The sequence below is a fragment of the Marasmius oreades genome, chromosome 2 (assembly GCF_018924745.1).
Source record: "Marasmius oreades isolate 03SP1 chromosome 2, whole genome shotgun sequence".
Taxonomy (NCBI): Eukaryota; Fungi; Basidiomycota; class Agaricomycetes; order Agaricales; family Marasmiaceae; genus Marasmius; species Marasmius oreades.
The window spans coordinates 3,748,279-3,771,685 of record NC_057324.1 but is presented as its reverse complement, the minus strand read 5'-3'; the positions used below and the strand labels follow the sequence as shown (position 1 = coordinate 3,771,685).

The 23,407-nt window shown below is 45.4% G+C and overlaps 6 protein-coding genes across 6 annotated transcripts; 5 read left to right on the top strand and 1 right to left on the bottom strand.

The window, feature by feature from the left end:
• Nucleotides 1–5,978: 5,978 nt before the first annotated feature.
• On the top strand, nt 5,979–7,778 carry E1B28_004980 (uncharacterized protein; the record flags this gene model as incomplete). The annotated part of the gene is made up of 2 exons (XM_043149512.1): nt 5,979–6,029; nt 6,087–7,778. 2 exons carry the CDS (start codon nt 5,979–5,981, stop codon nt 7,776–7,778), a joined length of 1,743 nt encoding a protein of 580 aa, XP_043014118.1.
• Nucleotides 7,779–8,841: 1,063 nt separating this feature from the next.
• Nucleotides 8,842–10,116, bottom strand: E1B28_004979 (uncharacterized protein; the record flags this gene model as incomplete). The annotated part of the gene is made up of 8 exons (XM_043149511.1): nt 8,842–9,066; nt 9,129–9,252; nt 9,320–9,380; nt 9,447–9,599; nt 9,650–9,728; nt 9,777–9,798; nt 9,866–9,898; nt 9,953–10,116. The coding sequence occupies 8 exons, from the start codon at nt 10,114–10,116 to the stop codon at nt 8,842–8,844; spliced, it is 861 nt and encodes a 286-aa protein (XP_043014117.1).
• Nucleotides 10,117–13,397: 3,281 nt separating this feature from the next.
• Nucleotides 13,398–15,646, top strand: E1B28_004978 (uncharacterized protein; the record flags this gene model as incomplete). The annotated part of the gene is made up of 6 exons (XM_043149510.1): nt 13,398–14,082; nt 14,159–14,252; nt 14,317–14,493; nt 14,553–14,652; nt 14,743–14,852; nt 14,911–15,646. The coding sequence occupies 6 exons, from the start codon at nt 13,398–13,400 to the stop codon at nt 15,644–15,646; spliced, it is 1,902 nt and encodes a 633-aa protein (XP_043014116.1).
• Nucleotides 15,647–16,709: 1,063 nt separating this feature from the next.
• E1B28_004977 (uncharacterized protein) lies at nt 16,710–18,134 on the top strand (the record flags this gene model as incomplete). Its single annotated transcript, XM_043149509.1, has 9 exons — nt 16,710–16,808; nt 16,873–17,103; nt 17,167–17,199; nt 17,248–17,277; nt 17,351–17,429; nt 17,503–17,646; nt 17,696–17,768; nt 17,824–17,929; nt 17,985–18,134. 9 exons carry the CDS (start codon nt 16,710–16,712, stop codon nt 18,132–18,134), a joined length of 945 nt encoding a protein of 314 aa, XP_043014115.1.
• A 2,273-nt stretch (nt 18,135–20,407) lies between these two features.
• E1B28_004976 (uncharacterized protein) lies at nt 20,408–21,813 on the top strand (the record flags this gene model as incomplete). The annotated part of the gene is made up of 7 exons (XM_043149508.1): nt 20,408–20,548; nt 20,598–20,792; nt 20,848–20,885; nt 20,932–20,999; nt 21,047–21,117; nt 21,171–21,598; nt 21,645–21,813. The coding sequence occupies 7 exons, from the start codon at nt 20,408–20,410 to the stop codon at nt 21,811–21,813; spliced, it is 1,110 nt and encodes a 369-aa protein (XP_043014114.1).
• A 17-nt stretch (nt 21,814–21,830) lies between these two features.
• Nucleotides 21,831–22,599, top strand: E1B28_004975 (uncharacterized protein; the record flags this gene model as incomplete). Its single annotated transcript, XM_043149507.1, has 3 exons — nt 21,831–22,239; nt 22,299–22,367; nt 22,424–22,599. 3 exons carry the CDS (start codon nt 21,831–21,833, stop codon nt 22,597–22,599), a joined length of 654 nt encoding a protein of 217 aa, XP_043014113.1.
• Between the last annotated feature and the right edge of the window lie 808 nt (nt 22,600–23,407).

Genomic DNA, 23,407 nt, shown 5'->3' with positions numbered 1-23,407 from the left:
ACGATTCGGATACCTACTACGAGAAAGATGATCCATACCTATTCCAGTTTGGTCCATCTTCTGACACTCCAAACAATACTCCTGAAACAGGAGGATTAGTCCAATCATCTCCTGAACCTCTTCCGTTTCAAATCAGTTCTCGTCTCCAAGAAGAACTTTCCAATGTTCATGCCAATGCAACCATTTGCTTCCTAATGGAAAATTCTCCAACTCCTGTATATGTTCACATGGAAGAAACTTCCGATACAGAAGAAGATATCCACATGGAGGAAACGTCAAATCTCAACTGCGAGGTCATCTATGTATCAGATGATGAACCAGAAATGTCTCTACCAGAGAATGAAACGATTGATCCAATGCCGGATCTTACGGATACAAATCCGAATCAAATCAACTTTGATGATTTCTCGATCAACAGTCCACCTCCAGACCTACCCAATCCAGTCATAACCCAAGAAGAGTACCTTCCTGCCGTCATAACTGAACATGATGTGATAAGGACGGATCTTGATCTTTCTTGGACCCCTCTCTTCATTAAAAATGGTTTCTATGTTGAACCAATGGTCGAGAAAGTCCAAAGATTCAGAAATGACATGTGGGATCTTGGAGAAGAGGAAATCCTCAAAGAGTACCACAGCAGAAGAACTGCTGGAAAATTTGTGACATCAATGACTATAGGCCAAGGAAGCAACTCCATGGAACTCTTCTCACCTGCTCAAGAAGTAGCGTCGATCCGAAGATCCATGACACTGGCAAAAGCTTTACCAGTGAACTGCATCAGGAACGAAGTTGATCTTGATGATCCAAATCTCACACCTTGGACCAGTCACAATTGGTTCCATATCAAGCGACGATTCAATCGGAGATATGAGAAAAGGCAAAAATGGCTCAAACGTAACAGTTTGAAAAGGAAAAGGGAGGCATACGAGGAATGCAATAACAGATTTGAGGAATCTGACTTTAATGAACATGTCAGACTTATCAATCAATTAGAAAAGGACAGACATCGGTCAGCTCTGAGGAAGATTAAAACTCAGAGAAAACAGCTTAAGATAGGCAAAGACGAAATGTTTTGCTACATCTGCGAATCGGTTAAGCACTCTCGTGCTAACTGTCCCCTCAATCCACCTCAACGGTGTTCTCACTGCCGAAACCCCACTCATCCTAGTCAAAAATGCCGAAAGCTTCATCCAATGGTTGAAGATTTCAACTGGCCACCAGTTGATACTGGTAAAAGCCCATGGAAAAAGGAGAGCAGGGTAGATTACCTAAAGAGAATGGCAGAAGAGAACAAAAGGCGAATTTCCAAAGCTGCGAGAATGAGTACTGGCGGACGACCCCCCAGACCACAGCTCAGCAACAATTCACCATTGCAGAAGAAATGCTACAAGTGTGGAAGTACAGAACACGTCTTCAGGTACTGTCCACAACGCATATGCTTCAAATGCAAACACATTGGACACAGCTGGAAGGATTGTATAAAACATGGAGAATCTTCGCAAGGATACATCAGGAGACACCGCTTCTCTGATGGAATTTCCTACGAAGATCGACAAATGGAAGAGTCCGAAACCCCCAATGACTATCACAACTACAACGACTACGAATACAATGGTTTTGTTGACTATCACGAATTAAGCAACCCGATCGCAGTTCAGACTAGTGCAGGCAGTGAAGCTAACACGCCTATTACTGGTCTCGGAACAGTATTCATAGAATGTCATAAACCTAACGGCCACAAATGTGTCATAAAACTTTTTCCAGTCATGTACCAATGCCATAGTCCATATCGAATACTATCCACTGGTAAGATCGAACAAGAAGGGTACTACACCTTATCTTACGATCGAGCAACTTCTCTCAGATCCAAACGAGATCATTCTGAAATCCTAACTGGATATCCCAGTAGTGGGACAGATAATCTCAAATGGGTTGATGGAAAGGTACTCTCCAAGGAGAAATCACCTTCAATCATAATGGCTTCTCTTGCAAACATAGATTCATCTATTTGGCATAAACGTTTTGCACACGCATCTTACAATGTACTGCGCAAGTGTCAAACTTCATGCAAAGGTTTCACCAAATCTACAATTCGTGAACCAACTACAGGAATCTGTAAAGGTTGCGCTAAAGGGAAGATGACAGCTAAATCATACCCATCTTCTAACAAACGCGCCTCTCAGAAATTAGAATTAGTTCATGCGGATGTACTAGAATTTCCAACCCACTCATATCAGCAAAACAAATATTGCTTGACTATGATCGATGACTTTTCCTCACTAGGATGGGTCTTCCCTATACGGAACAAATCCGATGTTTTTCAGAAACTGAAAGAATGGAAGACATTAATGGAAAATCTATCCAATCTAAAAGTCAAGAAGCTACGCTTCGATCGAGGGGGAGAATTCTTCTCTAAAAACTCAGATGAATTCTTCAAGCAACATGGAATTTCTATCCAGTCATCTGCACCGCACATACATGAACAAAATGGACGAGCAGAACGTTTTAATCGGACACTACGAGACAAATCTGAAGCACTACGGCAACAAGCCTGTGCACCAGAAAGCTGGTGGCAATTTGCCATTGAGACTGCTCTTCATGTATACAACAGAACTCCAATTCATTCCAGAGATTGGAAAACACCTGTAGAAATTTATAGCAACAAACAACCTGATGTTTCATACTTCAGAACCTTTGGTTGTGGGGCTTATGTTCATAATCACAAAGAAGTACGCAAAAACAAACTAGCACCACGCTCAGAAGCAATGATCTTTATTGGCTACGAACCAGGATCAAAAGCTTATCGTTTTATGCGCATTACTAGCAACTCTATCGTTGTTAGCCCCAATGCTACCTTTGATGAATCATGGTTTCCTAAATGCAAACAAGAAGCACCTGGATCTATCGAGATAGACCAATCTTCCAAACCAATCCACTCTACGCCTTTTTCCCAATACCCTTACAACGGTCATGATCACAATGATCATCATCCAAATTCCAATCAAAAGGACGCTTTTGACGAATTTTGGAATCTTCCCAATGATGACTCTGACGATGAGACTCCTATACCGGATCCTGAATGTAATATTCCCAAGGATGAACAACCTCAGGAAAAACCTCATGAACAGAATCATCCTCCACAACCTCCTCCACGAACTCATAAGAGATCTCAGAAAATAAGGGATCCTTTGCCACCTAGAGAAGTTGAACCTAGAATTCGCATACCTAGAATACAAGAAGGAAACGTCTACACAGGCGATCCTCTTGAAAACCAACAACAAGGCATGCGAAGTTGGCAAAAGACAGTTAATCCACTTGGAGTACCTGAAAAAATACCAGTAAAACCAAAAGAAACTGTCATTCCTGAACAAGGAAACTCCGAGAAAGAGCTTCTGACTAGACTTATTCAGGAAGGGGGAGAACAATTCATTAAAACATTTCTTTCATCCGCTATCAAACCAGATTTTGATACAGTCAAAGACTGGTCTTATTCTGAAATCCTCAACCTTCGCCCAAAAGAGGAACAGATAGAATGGTTGAAAGCTTGTGGAGAAGAATTGAAATCACTAAATGAAAGACAAGTGTTTTCAGTAGTAAACCGTCCTACACACAAAAAACCAATCAAATGTAGATGGGTATTCGACAAGAAGTCGGATGGACGCTACAAAGCGCGATTAGTAGCAAAAGGATTTTCACAAATTCAAGGCATAGATTATGACGAATTATTTTCACCAGTTGTACGATTTGAAACTGTTCGACTACTTCTGGCATTAGCAGCACTAGAAGACTGGGAAATCTCAGCGCTCGATGTCAAAACCGCCTTTCTATATGGCGAGTTAAAGGAAGAAATCTTTATGGAACAACCAGAAGGATTCGTCAAGGATAAAGACAAGGTTTGGAAGTTACGCAAAGCATTATACGGCCTGAAGCAAGCCAGTCGAACTTGGTGGCATACGTGTACACAATCAATGATGAAAATGGGCTACACACGATGCACTTCAGATGCTGGCGTATACATCTTCCAAGAAAACGGCAAAACAGTTATTGCCATCATTTATGTCGATGATGCCCTATTCATGGGATCCGACAAGGACCTTCTCAATAGAAAGAAGAAGGAATTTATGAAAGTCTGGGAATGCAGAGATTTAGGAGAACCGAAGGAATTTCTTCGAATGAGAATCAGGAGAGATCGCAAAAATCGAAAGATCTATCTTGATCAATGCGACTATCTTGAAAAAGTAATCCGAAGATTTGATATGACAAATGCAAAATCAGCAAACACACCATTACCTGGTGGATACACACCAGTTACCAACATAAATACTCCAGATCCAAGACTACGATCACAATTCCAATCAGTAATAGGATCACTACTTTACCTCATGCTTGGAACCCGACCTGACATTGCACATGCTGTTATCAAACTATCACAACATGGCGCAAATCCATCCCGAGATCATCTTGATCGATCAAAGTATATCCTCAAATGTCTCAGAGGAACTTCCAAATATACACTCACATACGATGGAAAGTCAAACATGGGATTCATGGCCTATTCAGACTCAGATTGGGCAACAGATCCTAGTAATCGAAAATCACACACTGGATATTTAATCAAGTTTGCAAACGCACCAGTTTGTTGGGTTTCACACCAACAAAAGACCATTGCATTATCATCTACGGAAGCCGAGTACATGGCACTATCCGACTGTGCTAGACAAATTAGATGGATTGAAAACCTCTTTGGAGAAATGGGATTCCCATTAGAGTCAATTCCACTAATCGGCGACAATCAAGGATCACTATTCCTAAGCAGTAACGAAGTACAAGAAAAGCGAACCAAACACATGGACATCCGCTTTCATCACATTCGCGAATGCATCACCGAAAAGAAGATTACGCTCTTCTATTCTCCTACAACCGAAAATCCTGCAGATCTTCTCACGAAGAACCTAGACAAAATCAAGTTCGAAAAATGCCGTGCAGAACTTGGATTAACCTTCCACTAATTCTATACCACATGAATTCAGTGAGGGGGAGTGTTGAACTTATAGTTTAACATGTGACCGTGTCAGTCACAAGACTTAGACACAAGACTCCATAGACATTAGTAGTTACTCATGTACATACGTCTGTCACTATATTTACACTATCATTCACATGGATAGTTTCCTTATCTACCAATAGCTTATAGACCTCACAGTAGATGACTGAGCATTCTCTCACATCTACTTATATCTACCAATAGCTATATGACCTCTAGAGATAACAAGAACCTTGTTACTCAGACACATTCATTAGATACTATCTTTAGTTCTAACTCACACAGACGTGCTTAGCACGACATAGCACGACATACCTATTATTATACCTACAAAGTAGTATAAAAGCTAGGTAGTAACGACCTGTAAAGACAGGCTGTTCTATACGAATATCCTACCTCTTAACTCTAACAAGTTATCATCTCAAGTCCTACAAAGTAAGTCATCCACTGTGCATATAGGCTGACAGCCTTGCACCCTTGCATGCTTTCAATAGTCCCAGTGGATCGGATTCGGATGTGACTCGATATCCGGTAGCTATCCGGCGGATAGAAAGAAACCGACTTGTTGAAATACTTGGTACAACGGTATACAACTAAGAACCTTGAGTCGCAATGAGTCGTGTTTAATCAGCAGTTTCAGTTAACAGATTACCAATGAAATGTATGTCCCTTCCGCTGCGGGAGATTACGCTGAGTTTTATAAACCTCAACAGCATCAACCTCAACAGCATGGCGGTAACCGCCGGTAAGTTAAGCGCTAGTTGCAGCGCTGTCACGTTGTCCTTGATTGCCTCGAGTTCATCCAGGTTTCTTCCTCTGCCCTCACTTCGCGTGTGGCGACTGACCATCGAATGGTGAAATATTTTCTATCGTTTAAACTAAAAAACTGACTTTCCTTGCAGCATCCAGTCTGAAGGCAAAAAAACAACTAAACATGCAGCCAGAGTCTTCTGCACATGTCAAGACTGGCGACTTTCGTCGCGAAGTGAGTGGAATCTCAAGGGCTCAGTCGTCTTATGGATCGTGACTTTGGGTCCTTCAGATTAACATGAATTTTACCTTTCTAGAGGAGGGAGGATGGTCATATCGCTCAACGTCTTCCATAGCTCCCGGGCCCTCGAGGTCCTCGACTGGGGACGATTTTAGCTCAACGTCAGGTCCACCGCCCTACGGCTCTTTAACGAATCATGATTCTATTTCTCGCTGCCAGCCTGCTTCGATCGAGTATCTACCAACACCTTCGGCGAAACAGCCCTCGAGCTTGATCCCTGAGAGGGAACGCCGGCCATACCAGGTAGTAAATGAAATTGATGAAACCTTTCCACTGCTTCCACCGAGACAACAAACTTCCAGTTTCAAGTTCACGTTGGACAAAATGCTCTTGCTACTCGTCATCGCAGCACTCCATATCTTCATTATATCGCTTGTATGGATCCTTACATCTACACGGTACCCATCGCCTCCAGTGTTGTGGATTAACGTAACAGCCTCTCCGTTTTGCTCGTCAGTCGGTTCCAGAATCTACACTGCTGTGTCGTCTCACGTGCCAGACGGTTTTCATCCCGACACTCGATGCATGGAAAGACCCATTCGTATCCACGGGCAACTAATCCCCACCCCTCTCAGCTGCTATTCTGAACTAGTTGATCGTGAAATAGATGTTGGCGATGATGGTACACGTCGCAAGGTCACATATACGATCACTCGAGGGAAATGGCTTGTTGATTGGGATGAAGAATCATGCATACCAGCTTGGGATGTTGTGAGACCTTACAGCCCAGGTCCTGTACCCGATACTCAGTGTCAGACGCACCGAGAGCGAGGGTACACAGCTTTTATGACAATTTCGCGTATTCCACCTGGCCTCGAAGCTCTTGACGCGTGTAGAAACACTCCTACTACCATTTACGGTCAGGAAGTCTTCCCGTCTCATTGTCAGATGGAGAAACGAGGAGATGGCGTCGAGGTTGTACGTGCAAGGTTTTTCGTTGAAGAATCGAACTGCATTCCGGTTTGGGTTAACTTGGCAGCCTCTCCGGCCTGTACATCTATCGGTACTCGGATGTATACTGCTTTATCCTCGCATATGCCGTTGGGATTCCAACCTGATCTCCATTGTTCCACTCGGCCCATTGAGATCCACGGACATGTTATACCTCAACCACTTTCATGCCATTCCGAGGCAGTCGAAAGGATTGTGTATGACGAGATTGATAACAGTCGTCATAGGGTCGTTCAAACCCTTACCACTGGAGAATGGTTAAACGATTTTGAGGAGAAATCGTGTACGCCAATCTGGGATCCCGATGTAGTCCCTGACGATCTCTGTACGTCGTATGGGAAACGAGCTTACACTGCATTCATGACTGTTCCCCGTATTCCGCTTAGACTCGACCCTCTTGATTCTTGTTGGAAGACGCCTTTGGTGATAGACGGTCAACGAGGGTTCCCTTCTGAGTGTCATCTCGAAAATGGAGTTGTACGTGCGCGGTTCGTCGTTGACGACTATCATGGGTGCGCTACGGCGGCTTGGACGAACGTTCAGCCTGATTATCAGTGTTCTGAGTATGGTATTAAGAAGTTCACGGGGTTCTTGGAGGGTATTCCGGCGGGTCTCGATCCGATGGAGGTTTGTAGGACGGTTCCGCATTTGTTTTTCGGTGTAAAGGAGAAGCGGCCTGAACAGTGTGAGAAAGTGAGGGATGGAGAGAGTCAAAGGATCGTGGATGATTGATTTTCATGTGCCGGAGTGTCATCCTGTGTTGCGGGAACTTCAAGATAAGGTGAGTGGGCAAAAGGTTTTGGTTTTGGACCGTCGCGTATTGATTTATCTTTGGAAGGGATGTGCCGGAAGTAATACGAAGGTACACACTTCCGTGTTATTCGCCCGTTTACAACTTTTTCATACTGATAATTTCTTCGATAGCGCGCCGAGGCCCAAGTTCACGATATCGGCGGGCACGAGGATTGGTACCGCATGTGTATGTTTGACGTAGCTGAATCTTTTGCTTCATCTTAGAAGCTCATCGATATCTTGAACAGGTACCACGACGCCTCTCTGGTGGGACGGCGTGAAGTATCTACCAGTTCAGTGCGAGAGTAGGACTGTATGTGTTTCATTTTGTTTCAGGGCCATTCGCTAATTTTATGGATTAGATTTGGTTCCAAACCTATAGATACGCATTATACGATATCTGGGATCCTAAATGTCGGTGAAAATTTCTTGTATCCATACTCAATCTCGCCGCTCTTCTTGAAAGCTTTCTACAACACTCCTCATCCTCGATTGTTTTTTTCTTTATTTTCTTGCTGTCGTCCTGTTCATATTCTGTGCCAAGCTGTCTGTAATCCTCCCTCGTGTTTTTCTAGCAAATCCCTTCATGGTCGAAACCTAGCTATGTCTTTTTGTTGAATGAAAAACACCGAAGTTACTCCTTTGATTTATGGGTGCATGTAGGTGCTAGGTATACGGACAAGCTTGGCACTTGTCCATGTTCAGCGCCTCCGCATTGTCGAGGCTATCCTCGATAGAGTCCACACTATCAACAGGACTCACAACCAATGAAGCACTGGGAATGTGGATGACTTGTATAAATGTATTCGTTGCTGACGATTCGGTGAGAATAGAAGTCGCCGTTGTTTAAGCAATAAAGTGCAATATATATATATATATATTTGTATTCCAATAATATTAATACACCTCTCTGAGGGCAACAATTACCAATAAAGACAAAGGAATGAAGAAATGGCACTTGCGGGCCCGTTGAAATCTTACTATGTAACGACTACCCCGCTCTCTAGCCTCCTATCTTCTCATCATTAACCGAAGCCAATGAAACTTCGCTCCCCAGAGGGTTACCGAAATCAACCCCTAAAGCTGGTGGTTGGCGGTCGATTGTGGAGGTCTTTTGGTGGTTCTCCTGAGATTCTAGGTCGCACCTAGGAGCTGACACCGTCTGCTTTGCGGTACTATCCAATTTGCGGTAATCTACCCGGGCGACGACCAACGTAGGGGCGATTCCCTGCAACATTAAGTCAGTCTCTTGGAGCTCCGAAGATCATTAATTTTCCAACTTCTACTGACCGACATCAGCACCGATACAGCCGAGAAATCCCAAGGGATGAATCCAGTCCGGCCGTTGTCCATCACAAATGTGAGAATGATTAACGTTAACAAAGTAGTTGCATAGAGCATTCCGGAATCGATCCTGGTTGAAGTTGTGTGTCAGAGGAATGTCCAGCCGCCGCCGCCACATGAAATTTAAAAATACGTACACAACAGCCATGATCGCTGTATATCTCGTTTTCCGACGGTTATTTGACCAAATGGAAACGCCTACAAGAAAGCTGCTGTGTTAGCCGGGAGGTCACCAACCGGAAGCGAAAAATCGTTATATCTCACCGGTTATGAAAGTCAACACGATCTGGAAAAGAGCAATACCTACCGCCACTCCTTTGTCAACAAGCATAGCATTCTTTCCGAGGATGACATTGGAATGCTTCGAGGTGTCGCTGATCGCAATAGCATTTGCTATCGTACACCCGAGGTCCATACCTGTCTGAGGAGTTAGTACGGGTTCCAGCAATTAATAAGCGAACTATTACCGTTCAAGAAAAATGCGCCGAAAGCGAGGAGAAGTAACACATACTTTTCACGATTCCGGAGAACATAACAGCGGTGAACCTAAATGCAAGGTTATTACAGGAATCGTGTGCTTAACAAAGCCTTTACAAGTATGGAATGAGCGGTAGTACTGGAGTGGAGAAGGTTTAGTGGGCGATCAGCAACGGAGGTGCGGAAAGGGAGATTGGTAAACGTACTTCATCAGTCTCGAGATTATGGCGGTAATCGAACTAATTTAAAACAGTTAAGAGGACTGGCCGTGGCGAGAGGATCCCGTCACTTACTCCCAAGCAGTCTTTTGATCATTTCCGAGGAGGTACTTGAAAAGGGGAGTAAACTCCTTCGTTTCAGCGGCAGTGAATTCAACGGTCGCTTGTCGTGTATATTTCCAGGTGTTCGTAGCGGTATAGATGGTCGCCAGTATAAAAAGAGTTACGGTCCATCCCATGTATAATACTGACTCGGAGGTACGACGGCCCCAGCGGGAAAGAACGTGAACACATGTCACGAATAATACGATATACATCCCTGCGCGACGTTTGAGTGGCATTAATATTGCTTCTGAATGTTGCGGTACAAACCGTATGCGAAAAACATCATCTGTAGAAAATAATATCCGTCAGTCATAGTCAAGGTGAGGATGGAAGTTACGGACCGAGAGGGTCACGGTTGGCTGAGTGATGACTGCATCTACAGTGAGGAATGATGATACGATTTGTTCAATATCGCCTTGAGAAGCCATCCGTTGAGCCAGAAGATAGGGAAGACTTAACGACTACCTATCCCATGTCTGGACGAGTTTTAAAGAGTTCAAAGGACCAGAGACATCGAAAAACATCCCCACAGCTGGTCCTTGCGCCCAAAACTACTTGATTCTTCACAACAAGACTGACAGATGGTATTGTACCCTCTGATCGATAGGTTACAGCAATGTGCTGTTTAAGTCCGATGAGGTCCGGATGCAATCGTCGAGCTGGAGATCACCGGCAGCAGTACGTTAATGCGGGGACCCAGGGAGAATATCGAGTCCCATGGCACATATCTGCTGTTGAATTATACCTGCTGTTGATGTCTGTGATACGCCTCCGGCGCGTCGTATGGTTTTCAAGTTCTCAGGCGATGGTCGCTGGAAGACAGCCTAATCTGTTTGCTGTGGAATCCAGGGAACCGCTGTTAGGCACAGCATATCCATATTCGTCAAGGTATTTGAGCGTAAATCATGGTCCCGTTTCACTAATAGTAGTGTGTGCAGGAGCACCGGTGTCTTTGACGAGTAGCCTGCTTGTGTTGGTTGGTGTAGAGCGGGTGGACCGCGGAAAGTGTCGAGTGGAAAAAAAATTTGAAAAAAGGCTGAAACGAAGCACGCTTCCCTCTCCTTGGTCGAGATACCTGCAAATACAACACATCACGAGGAAGAAGCGATAGCAAACTACTATGCACACTCATTGCACGCTCATATGAATATGACGAAGTCACCCTATCCCAATACAGAGTATCACCACAAGGAAAACTGACTCGAGATTTGGCAAAATAGTGATGAGAGGAGACGACGAAGTGATTCATATATGCCTCTTGAGTGTCTTCAGAAAGCGTCTCGTTGTTTCAAATGCTTTGTCAGCATCAATACTCCAGCGAACGAGGTACCCACCGACACCCACAATACTCGGTCGACTATATGATGTCTACCGTGGTCCATGACGCCAATACTTAGCGAAGTTCTTCAGGCAATCCAACCTTGGTGATAAGTTGTTGGAGACGTAGGCAAGTAATACACCTTCCACCTTCAATACGACCAAACCTCTAGTAACGTTTCCGAATTCCAGATCCTATTGTCTGTAACAACCCGCTGAACTTACTTGGTCCCTACTTCTTGAAAGTCTGACGATACTAAAACAAACCGACGATCGACCACGATGTGAGCCCTTTCTGAAAGGACGTAGCAAGGAAGGGGAGGTCGGGGAATGATGTGAGCATCCGAAACCCGCTTATGGAAAGCTGAGCATGGTCATCGAGTTCCAACAGACGAAACGGCAGACTAACATTCGTGGTGAGATGACAACTTTCGTGAATTCGAAGGGGAAAAAAAGGCGATATCTTCCGAGCACGGCTTTGTCAGCGTTCGTTGCGGACTGAGGCTGCTTCAAAGCTTTATTCCCGACCACCACCACCACCACAGCTACCTTTCTGTTTTCGCTGCAGTCAATTCATCGGCACCCTCTCCCCAATGCTCATTCATCACAGGTCCTTCTTGTGCCTATTTAGGCGTCTTCAAGTCGCGACCGACTCCGATGAAGACAACTGCGGAAAAGGCTGGAACAGCTTAGTTCTCTCTCGAGAGCGTTTAAGGGGTGAAGAACAAGCAAAGGCTTATGGCATGTGTCAGTATTTGGGAGTCAGGCACTTGGAACTTGGCAGGGCCTGAACTTGCTAGGGTACTTGAAATTGCGCGTACAATTCCTCGACGCTGTTATATCGGGCTGACGGTAGCGAAAACGATACAACCTTCGGCCGGCGAGCGAAGTAACAAATTGTAAATGCGAGTTCCAACGCCCCACCCAGCCTTTCCCCTGCGTTTCACCACCACCACTCTATATACACCTCGAAACTGTCAGATGGACACAGTGGCACCAATGAAGCTTACAAACGTCGTACATTCGGTCGTTTGTCAACGCTCATATTCACTTTTCCGGGAGTAGGTTGGGTTGAAGTTGCGAGGTATAGCCCATCCATACTATAAATATAATACCATCTGGGCTAGAGGTGAGATTTGTGTTTGCTCGATGTTCCTATCTTCCTCCCTTCTGTCAATCTGAAGCTCACATGTTGTCCCCTCACGCCAGTCAGGCATGAAGCTGTGCAAGGCTCTCCCAAGGATATCATATCAATCGAAGAATCAATTCAGAATGATATTAAAATGACGGCCAAACGGAATGGATGGCACAATGAAAGTTGTTTTTCGTTTTTGGTGGCCGATTCGCGGCTTCCATCACAAAAGAAATTTACCCGATGTCTTTTCAGCCTGCCTGTGGTTCTTACTCTTACATCTCTCTCCTCAACGACCTCTATTTTAACATCTGTCTCTCCCTGATTGGAGACTCGAGATCTCGGGAATGATACACGTCAATCGTGCAACTCCCTCAATCTCTTTTGTAGGCCACGTGGTATTCGCCCAGTGAGCTGAGGTTGGCTCGCCAGGATCTCTCCTCAACGTGGTCACTTCATTCAAGGAAGGACGAGTATGCAAGCAGAAACTACGTAGTCGACCAACGAAAACCGTACGTTGCATCTCGGTCGAAGCTAGGCCAGCTTCTATATCATTATCATTCAGGTTATACTCAGTGGATGGTGGAGGCATATGTGACCACTGACAGGTACTCATACTCAGGAACCCGCCAAATCCCACCGCATCATGGTCCGTCTTAACGGCAAGCCTGACTCAGCATCCGCGGCGACCGTCACGCGCTTATAATGCAAGCTAAACTATAGAAACCATTTCAAACCTTCTCTACAGCAGCGATGGACGCCCCATTGTCTTCATCGGGTCGGTCTTCCTCCCCCTCAACTTTCCCAACTCGAACAAAACGTCGTTATGGCGCCTCCTGCGAACTTTGCCGTAAACGCAAACGCAAATGTCCTGGGCGCGATCCTTCCACAGGATGCAGCTTATGCACACACTGTCTTGAAGTGGGCGTAGCATGTATATTCCCACCTAGTCGTGCTAAAGTAGCGATGTCCAAAAACACTGAGGCTGAAGGATTGAGGCGGTGGATAAGGAGACTAGCCATGGCGAGTAGGGAAGAGAGGGACGCCATGTTGGGAAAGTGGGGGATGGATGATGAGAAGAAGGTTACTCTTAGTTCGCGGCGTATGGGTCATAGCGAAGAAGAGGAGGACCCCGAAGAAGAAGACGAAGAAGAAGAGGATAATTCAGAGCTACCCGCCACACTCTGTTTGTCTCTCAAGCCCGAGCAGGTCTTTCAGCATCCATCCCCTCCTGCACCTCATGCAGAAGTTTCCAGTTGGACAGGACATCTTGTTGATATAGCCTGCAATAGCACTGGAAGCCCTACGGTGACACAACAACAACACCGTGCCCTGCTAGCCAGCTACTTCTCTTGGCAAAACCCCCGAAATTCCATCCTGAGCAAGCGATTGTTCTCTTCTCACTCCCAATATTACTCAGATTTCCTCCTCTGGTCTGTCTATGCTCACACTGCCCGACATGTTTCATGCTTCCAAGACAATGTGTTCCAGTTCGCTGCGAAGGCGCATGTCCTTTTGGCCGCAGAGTTAGCAAAACCTGCGTCAATTCCTACTGTACAAGGATTGTTGCTACTTAGTGCCAACAATGCATCAAGGGGAATGTATTCACAGGCATGGAGTCTGACTTCCTGTGCCGTCGGGCTGGTTGGAGGTGAGTACCTTCTGTTAGGACTATCCTAGTTAGGGTTAGGTTCGTCCTTTTCTGACGATTACCATCATTCGCGTAGATATGGCGATTCACCTCGATAAACCTTCACAAAAGGCTTCGGAACACGCGCAAATGCGCCTTCGTGCCTTTTGGGCGACTTTCATTTGGGATAAGTACGTCTTCTTTGTCCCTCTCTTCAGTCCCCTCAGTGCTCCCTCACTCATTGACGTTTATAAGGCTGCTCGCTCTAGCGCTCAATAGGGATCCTCTCCTTCCTTTTTCTCAGCCTCCGCAACAATCGCTGAGGGTTCCGTTACCAGAGCCAACGCCAAGCGCAGATCTGTGGGTTCCATATCAAGACTCACCGACGCTTCAAAAGCCACAACTGGGGCACGAGGAAAAAAATTTCTACGAGTAAGTCCTCCGTTTCGCGACCCTGTGTGTTCCGGTGACCCTCTGACGTCGCGTTGCAGGAACGTTCAAGCTAACATCTTACTTGACGAAATTCATCGCTTTCTCTACCGCAAACCGTGGCGCCGTCTTCCTGGGGAACAAGTCATTGAATGGGTTGGGGTGAGTGCTGACTTCCTCCAAACCCCACCCAACAAACAAGCTTACATTTCTCCTCGGTTTTTCGATACGTTGTGGCGTTACTCCTCCTAGACAACCCGTAGTCGAATACTTAAATGGATTGAGAACGCTGATCCGGATGTCGTCCTCCGGTCTGTCTCTGAGAATATGAACCCCGCACCACCGCATATTCTCCAACTAAAGTAATTTTTCGAATTCACTTTTATCATGGTCGATTTCTGACTCGTGTCCTCTGCCTAGTATTCTAATTCGTGTCTTATGGATCCTCCTTTATCGACCTTTCTTCCACTCGCAGGTGTTCGGTGCACACAACCACAGTTCTACTCACGCTCTAAGTTATTCAATACCAGAAGCTGTCTCGAAGTGTACGGAAGCCTCCCAGGAGATCCATTTCCTCCTTCAGTCTTACGAATGCTACGGATGGGAACGGGCCAGCTATGTGATCATATTCGGGGCATTTTTGTGTGCGTCTGTAGAGTTAGGCAGGCTTGAAGCCTCTCGACGACTCCAGAGAGAGGGAGGAGGTGAAGGTGCGGCTGCAGGGGAGAGATCCAGAGAACGGCTAATTTTATGTGAGACCGTGCTACAGGGTGGCAGAGGGACGATTCCTGGAATGACGGAGAGCTTGGGAAGGTTGGAGATGCGGTTAGAGCGGGAGTTCAGATTGGTTGGGGAACCTTCACCTCCCATCCCGTCAGCAGCAGTATATTCACCTACGGCCTCTACGAGATCGGCCACTGCGACCACTGGGTATGAACCGGAGGGACAGCCGAATATGGCTTATGCCTATCCCATGAGTCCAACTTACCCCTTCGCGGGGAATTACCAGCACCAAGAGTTGCATCCGTTTTTTTTTTGGCCTGATTCGGGTTCGGCTGCAGGCGGACAAAATGGGCACTACGAAGACCCAGGACATCAACAGCAAGGAGGAAGAGGAAGAGGAACGGATGATGGAGTCGGTGCATGGGTAATGTAGGTTTTGGTTTGAACGGTCCTGCTCGAGTTTGTTGTATCATCATTTGATTATTTATTGCTCAACGCTACGTTATTGTGGCATCTATGCTGTATTTTGCACCCTCTATTTCTTGATTTTTGCTTTATTGGCTCTGTACTCAACAATGGATCCTTCAGTTTCAAAGTCTTGCGCGAAGGCAGACAAAATCACTCACACCAACACGGTTCCCATGGCTTGCTGCACGACTGTCAACATCACGCGATTGATGGGAAATTTCGGTAACGCCAACAGGCAGTGCTATGTTACTGTACTAGAAACCTGGCTTGACACGCTACTCTCCATACCTCCTGACGGCGTATCGCTCTACTGCTCACTGGCTGGTTGCTCTTCGCAAGTTGGACTTTGGGGATGACGGTTTTTCTGTATGAGTTGACTATAACTCTGGACAGGCGTCTCCTCTACTAACAGATCGATAGGTTTCACATAGAGGACTTAAGACGATGGGCACATACTAGGTTTTTCCCTCTTGTCAAACGGGAACGGCCTGGCTTTAGTTGCGGTGACAGGTTGTCGGTTGATTTCATTTGCCATGTCAGTCTTTCTGCCTCAGATATATTGATGATTTCATTGACTTCTGTGAAGGGGCGGAATTACATCGCTTTGGTGGCGTTTACCTTCAAATAAAGCATGTAGAATTGCAAATAACGGGATGCGATGTCGACTCCCGCGACTCCCGAAGGCGGCTCAAATGTATGGGCATCTGGCCGAGACTTGAAGTAAGATTGAAGCCAAGAAGTTGTCTTGATCCTGTTTCGACCTTTCTATCGCCATCGACGCTACACTCAGGCTTGTACTCCTCATCACTGCCCACTTGACGATATGCTGAACTCTCAACAGCCAACATATGGAACGTTAGACTGGGAGAAACCATTCCGCTGCGGAACTCGTGTCATTCTGAGTGGGATAGGTGATATGACATTTGATTGACGTTAGCATGGATATGGTGAAATCTTTTTCAGCGCTGGTTCTTCGTATATACTGATTAGGATGTTTCTACGGTTAGTAGCCCGTACTACCTCCCACCATGCCCACGTCGACAGCATTGGTCTCTCAACTTTCGGAACGAGAGCCGGTTTTGACCATCTTCAGAAGAAATGTCATGAACCCAATCATAATATCTTCGGTAAGCATGATCCAGTTCCTGTAAGTCGAACATAGACCAATGATCTTGAGCCCTTTCAACCTAGCTCTCACTCTTCTTGTATGGTCTCTATATTCTGCTCTTCCGCATCAGCATTGTACTCTTGAAGAGGCGCAAGAAAAGTCGAGAACGATCATTCCATCAAATCTCTCTAAGAACTCTCTTTGTCTTGGCTTCGATCGGTGTTCCGCTGGGGCTAGCACATGATGTTCTTGCAACAACCAAACCGGTTTGGCGACTTGCGGGACTGGGGCTTCCCTTCCCGGCGTATCAAAAAGTGAACCTTGCTCTAGAGTCTGTGGTCATTTGACTTTCAGTTCAAGCTCTCATTGTTCTTTAGGATCTGTCGATACGTGATATTGTTTTCTATGTGGTGAGGATCAGTCAGGTCCTTGCAGCTTTTGATCAACAATTTTGACAGACTCCCAGTTTCACCGTCGATACCATTCTAGTACGTTTGCGACGCCAGCGGTCCAGATATCCAGGACTCAGAAAGCCTTTCAAACCGCGTTTTTGAATATTAGATCTTTCGTTGCTTCGTTATGTTTGGGTACAGGAGGAGATTCGTCGTCATCCCCATTGTCGCCTGCATCATCATTGATTGTGAGTTTTTCTACTTACATTTCTGTCCAGGGGAGTCGGCCTGATGAAGGAAAACATTGATCATTTCCCTCAGTAGGAGCAATAATCTGCGGTATTTTGGACTTGTCGATACGGGCGCTAGGGCTTGATGCAGCTCATATTGAGGTCATAGACACACTCTCGGACATCTGTGTCGGTTGTAATGCCTTGCTAAATATTCTTTTGACTACCGCGCTCGGTGAGTGGTCTACGGTTCGATACCTCAACTTTTTAACATCCCATCGCAGCTGGAAGGATTTGGTCGATATCATGGAAAGGCGAAATCGCGACAAAGCGATCTAGCACGATTGTTTCTATCTTGTAAGTAATTTATGATACCCTTTTCTCGTTATCGAAATGATTGATTTTCCTACAGGCTTGAGTCAGGTTTATTATATCTACTTACACTAGCTGTGATGGCGGTTGGAAACCTTCTTGAGGCGGAGACCTTTGATATTGGGTCGATTATGATTCAGGTTTCCGTGAGCAAGATTCCACCTTCTTTCAAGCGTATTTCGGGTTCTAACCTGTTTTCAGGGAATCGCCCCGACACTTATCATCGTTCGTGCAAACATAGGTCGCCGACTTGAAGTTGAGGATGAAAACCAGACCCAAGATTCTGATCATCGTTGTACACGGAACGAAGGCACCGTCTTACTAGGCAACGTCTGTTCAAATCGGGTGTAAGGAGTAAAGGCTTTACGAGAAATTCTCCATATCCACGCTTTTTTTGTATTCGAGCCGGTCTAGCTTCGACCAATAGGCAGCAAAAAGCTCGTATATCATACAGCTTGTTACGCAGTAAGAGGAAGGTACTTCAATTCCAAGAACGCTAATACGACGAGCCTAACCCGAGCCGTAATGTAAGTGTATCCAGTGTATGTACATGTGTATAAGTAAAGTGATCCCGTGGTAGAAGCATTGGGAGATCATGGACGAAACAGAGGTGCCATTACTACAAACGAGAGCGCCAACAGAACCGCGCGGAATGTGAAGGAAAAGGAAATGCACAATTCCACAAGGAATACAGTGAGGCGAACCAAAGATGAGGATGATCGTAAAGAACGCGGTTGAAAACTGAGAACGGATCGCCCGGAGGAACATAGGTTTCCTGCTTCTGACTTCGTGTCATCTACGATTTTTGCCGTGCCAAATGAATAAGATCAACACCGGGAGAGGGGGATAGTATGCAAGTCCCGATAGTCCCAACGACTGGTGAAAGTTGGTAAACCATCGTTGAATCGGTCCCGGAGCCTGGCATCGCCTTTCTTCGCCGTTGAGGATGGTGTGCTATCACCAGGAGAAACGATAGGCTCGAAACAACGCTATTGAACGCGTACGCACACGTAGGGGCTTGTTCCACCAAAGCACATACGTTACAAATGCTACAGTGAAAATTCAAAATTCGATGGCGGCAAATCCATCATTTCCACAATGTCTGGACGACGGCGATGACTATCGTTAATGTGTCGGTATGACTGAGATTGTCCAGGATGGTTTCCTCCTGAATTGTGATGAATATCTTCGCAACAACATTTCGAGGAGGCAAGAAAATGAGTCGAGGATCGTCAGATCACGATCTTCTCCATCAATAGAGGCTTCGTGCTGTGGCCTCTTGCAACGAATGCTGGGGTCTATCGTCTTGCAGGTTTAACGAATCGCCTCTTGGTTCAGGACGTTCTGATGCACGAGACATGAGGAGTTCAAGCACGTAAATAAGAAACGCTCACAAAACACTTTTCGCTCCGATTGCCTTGCCACTTCTCTTTTACTTCCTCCTCCGCCACTGCATACTCGAGTGTTTTTCTCCACCGCTTGATGATCACGTAAATTGCAGGCAACAAAATCATCCTTGTCCTAAGGCCTAAAGCCGACCATTAGGGCGAGATACGCATGCGTTTTTGGTCTAGCCAGGCTCTACACGTTTGAAAAGGGTACTAGAAAAAGTTGTCAAGTCATCTGAAGGATAGTTGGCTTACTTTGTGTTTCTTTCACTGACGCATCGCCCATAACACACCCAGCTCCGGAGAAACGGGGGGCGACTGAGAATCCAAAGGAAGCCAAAGCCCAATTGCCGATCTGTGTGTACTTTCGTTTTGACCCCCCATCATGAAGATACCACTAATCTTCTTTCTGCTGGTGCGAGCATTATTTGCATCAACGACTTTCTATGCGAGCCATTGCTGTGCTGAGACCAAACTTCGTGTCGATATCAAGACAGGGCGACTCACCTATTTTGACTGCGATGAAGATTGCAACATACATCCAGGACGCGTTTAGCTGCAGTAGAGAGATCGTCGTGGGCTACATGACTAGTAAATTGACACTCACCTACAACTCTGTCGGGCCAGACGCGGAACCTTGAAGCTTGAAGGTCGAAGTAGGAGTCCAAACCTCTTCGGCATTTGCCGAACTATGTTGTCGGCGACGGTCAAGTCTTCGCGACACACAGCTGCGCTCTACACGTTGGCAATGCTTACCGAACGAATGCCAAACGATATTACTTCAATCATCCGTCGGGTGGATTAAATCAAGTTGGCTGTTGGATGGTTGAGGGTCGAGGTACGTTTTTTTTAAGCTTGGATAGATTGATTCAAACTTTGTTTCTCTTGATGCACAGCCTCGTTATCTATCCTACCTAGCGTGTACAGTATGAATCTCTCGAAACACAGAACACATCCCTTTCCCAGCATTTATAACTGCCCATCTATCAGCCCACTGCGCGAGTGACTTGTGAGGGACGGAACTGGATCAGACCTCAACAGTTTTTGACTACTTATGGAAGCGCCGAACGATGAATCAAGCGTTCAACAGCATTGTGAACACGAGGCCGCTATATCCATCCTGTGTTCATCGATTCTGTCACGAATGGTTATTCAGTAAAATGATATAAGGAACGGGTACAGCCAACGACCGGTTTACACATCTTTCTCCCTTCTCCCCACTTTCTTCCTCACTAAATGAGTATCTTTCAAGGGGCCAATGGGATCTCGATTGGACAGGGCACGTTCAATGTGGTTACGGGAAACCAGACAAATAATAATAATATCTACAATCACTATATTGCTGAGGAGAAGAAGAAACGTAGGATATATGATGAGGTGTGTAACTAAAGTGATCTGGCGGCATGCATTGCTAAGAAACTTGTAGTTCCCTGATATCCAACGTGGACTTGTTCACCGACTCAAGGACCTTGATTACAAAAATTATTTTTTATGCTGGAATGATAGGCTTAACAAACAAGAAGTAGAGTTTATGGTGGAGAGAACAATTAGCACCGCCAAAATCCATGGTGACAGCTCAACTTATACAGTGGTGTCATATAAAGGGCAGGATGCACAAAAGGCAGGTCATAACTACTCTCCAAGTGAGCCAATCTCATACAAGTGGGACTCTTCAGGCATGGAAAAAGGAGTTTCAACAGTTCTCTGAGACTACGTATGTCTGCTGTCTGAGCATTGACTCATGACTGAGCAGATACCAGAAATACAACAAAGATGCAACTGTTTGGAATTAACCAGTCAAGAATACCTCTGTTGATATTCTATGGAGGTGAGATTCTTGTCATTGTCTGTGTTCTTGCTGACAGATTGGTGCAGAACTTGTGCCTCTCGCCCATTTGTCTGATAGGCTTGGACCATTTGGACAAGCTTATACACGGACATTGTCGGTAAGCATTGGGTATAGTTTCATGTTGTCAATCTGAATCAACAGCTTACACAGCTTAACATGGAGTGTGGAGAATCTGAGATGTGGATAAATCCTGCACAAGGAACTCTTGTTCATGGATTGCAGTTGCCCGAATTCAGTCAAACTTATTCAATTGTTGAGATCCATGGAGATCAGCACGAGTTATATCTAACTCATTCAAGCTTCTCTGCTGTTGAGACACTGCCACCAAGTGTTGAACTTCTTGATGAAGATGTTTGCTTCCGCTATTTCTCTCAGTTGCCATTGAATAAGGATTTGGACATAGACGTCATTGACGTGTTCCACCTTATTTCTGACATACAAAGAGAGAGGTCTCCAATCATCAACCAACCCTATGTCTTTTCTAGTAAGACAAATTCCATAATTGCAGTTGGAAGAGATGAATGGGTTGGATATGGCTGCCTTGACAACCAAGTATTGATGCCAGATGGAAGAATCAGGTGTGTTAACTGAAACCTTGAATGTCAGTGACTGATTGTTGTACAGATTCACTCTTGGAGACAAAGCCTCAGTTTTTGTTTTAAAAACCAATACACAAGGTGATAGACGTGCCTGGTTCTCACAGGCTTCAAGTGTCTTTCATAGACTTGGAATATCATTGGATGAAGCCTCAGCTTACAGTGAGCCTGCTTCAAAGAATCTCAAACCAAGCTAATCTTCTTAGAGCTCATCATGCCATCTATCAAGTTGACTGGATCACTTAAGACCTCAGGCTCCAGCATCAGACAGCAACAACGCTCAGAAGACCCACCCATCTACTTTTTCCTCCATCTACTCCCTTCAGTTCCACTACTTGAAGATGATTCAGTCCTGTCCACCCACACCTGGTCTTATCACGAAAATGGAGAAACACCCATCCCACACCATCATTGCGAGTATCTTGGTCTACCTACCAAGCTCAATGTGGAATTCTCAAGCCGTGCACATCGCTGGCCTAGCGAGACATACAAAAACATCCACAAATGGCAGGTTGCAAGAGGCTTTGATCCAACCACAGCTGATTTTGCATGTTACCTCAAATATCCCATATATGAAGTTCTGCCAGAGTCAGATGCAGGCCGGTTTGAAGAGCTGAACATAGGTAAGTTTTTCATCTCCTTTCAACCCAAGACTGTTCTTTGATTATACAACTTCTGTCAGACCAATCAGAAGCATTGTCTGGTAGATCACCTGCTGAGGAGAGGTTGTCCCAGGATGATCAACAACAAAGTGAGTATTTGCCCATTGTTCCATGTTATTTTAACAAACATTTATTTTATGTGTAGATTCTACAGTGATGGCCTATAATACACTGGAAGAAGACACCATGAGTGTAGACTGGCCGACATCTGCTTCCTCCTTACACAATATCCCTTCTGAACTGTCAATGTTCACTCAGTTACAACCAGGGGCTGGGGATAACGTGTATGAAGATGTTGACATGGAAGTAGACGATTGGTAGATGATCGTGAATGCTTCGAAGCTGTAAATTTAAGACGGTGTACTGTTACAAAGCTATCAGTGATACTATCAGTCAACACAAGCAAACACAACTCAAGTTCATATAGTTTTAATTGGGGCCAATTTCACCCCTTGGACCTCAGCGGGCTCTATTCACTGCTGGCACGGAAAAATAGGTTTCGAAGGATGATTCGAAGGGGGGGTTATTTATGATGCACTTGGGACTGACGGCATTGAGTGTTCTGTTCTTGAGCAAGAGCGTTGCGGATTGTTTGTCATTGACATTCACTTACTAATGGTTTTTGATTTTAATTTTGTTTCCTTGAGTTCAGTAGTACCCTTGTTCACATCATCGCCGTATATTGGACCCACTATGGACTGCTCTATTGTAATTGTCCGGTATGGATTGACCAGGACGGTGCTTGAAAACATCCAGGGGCAAGCCAGCCTATCCAGGAAAGAAGGCCGGGCAATTCATGGAATGGCAGTACCCGACGTGAATAGGCGGTGCATTGAGAAGGGGAGAGATAAAGAAGCGAATAGTCAGGATGAACTCGTGAAAGGACGACCACCTGTAACCCAAACTATTCGGATGACCAGCAAGTGCGGCAGGAAGCCTGGCGACCCTTGCTTTGTCAATGCGGTTCGATGTACCGAAATTGAGAATGCCTACAAGAGGCTGAATTTGTATTCGTAACGGTACATATCTGGGAAAGAAGGCTAGGTGTGAGTGTAATGTCCTCGTGTTTTTCGCTCGAGAATGCATGAATGCCGTCGAACTCGATTCATGAGCGATGTGGTGAAGGTGA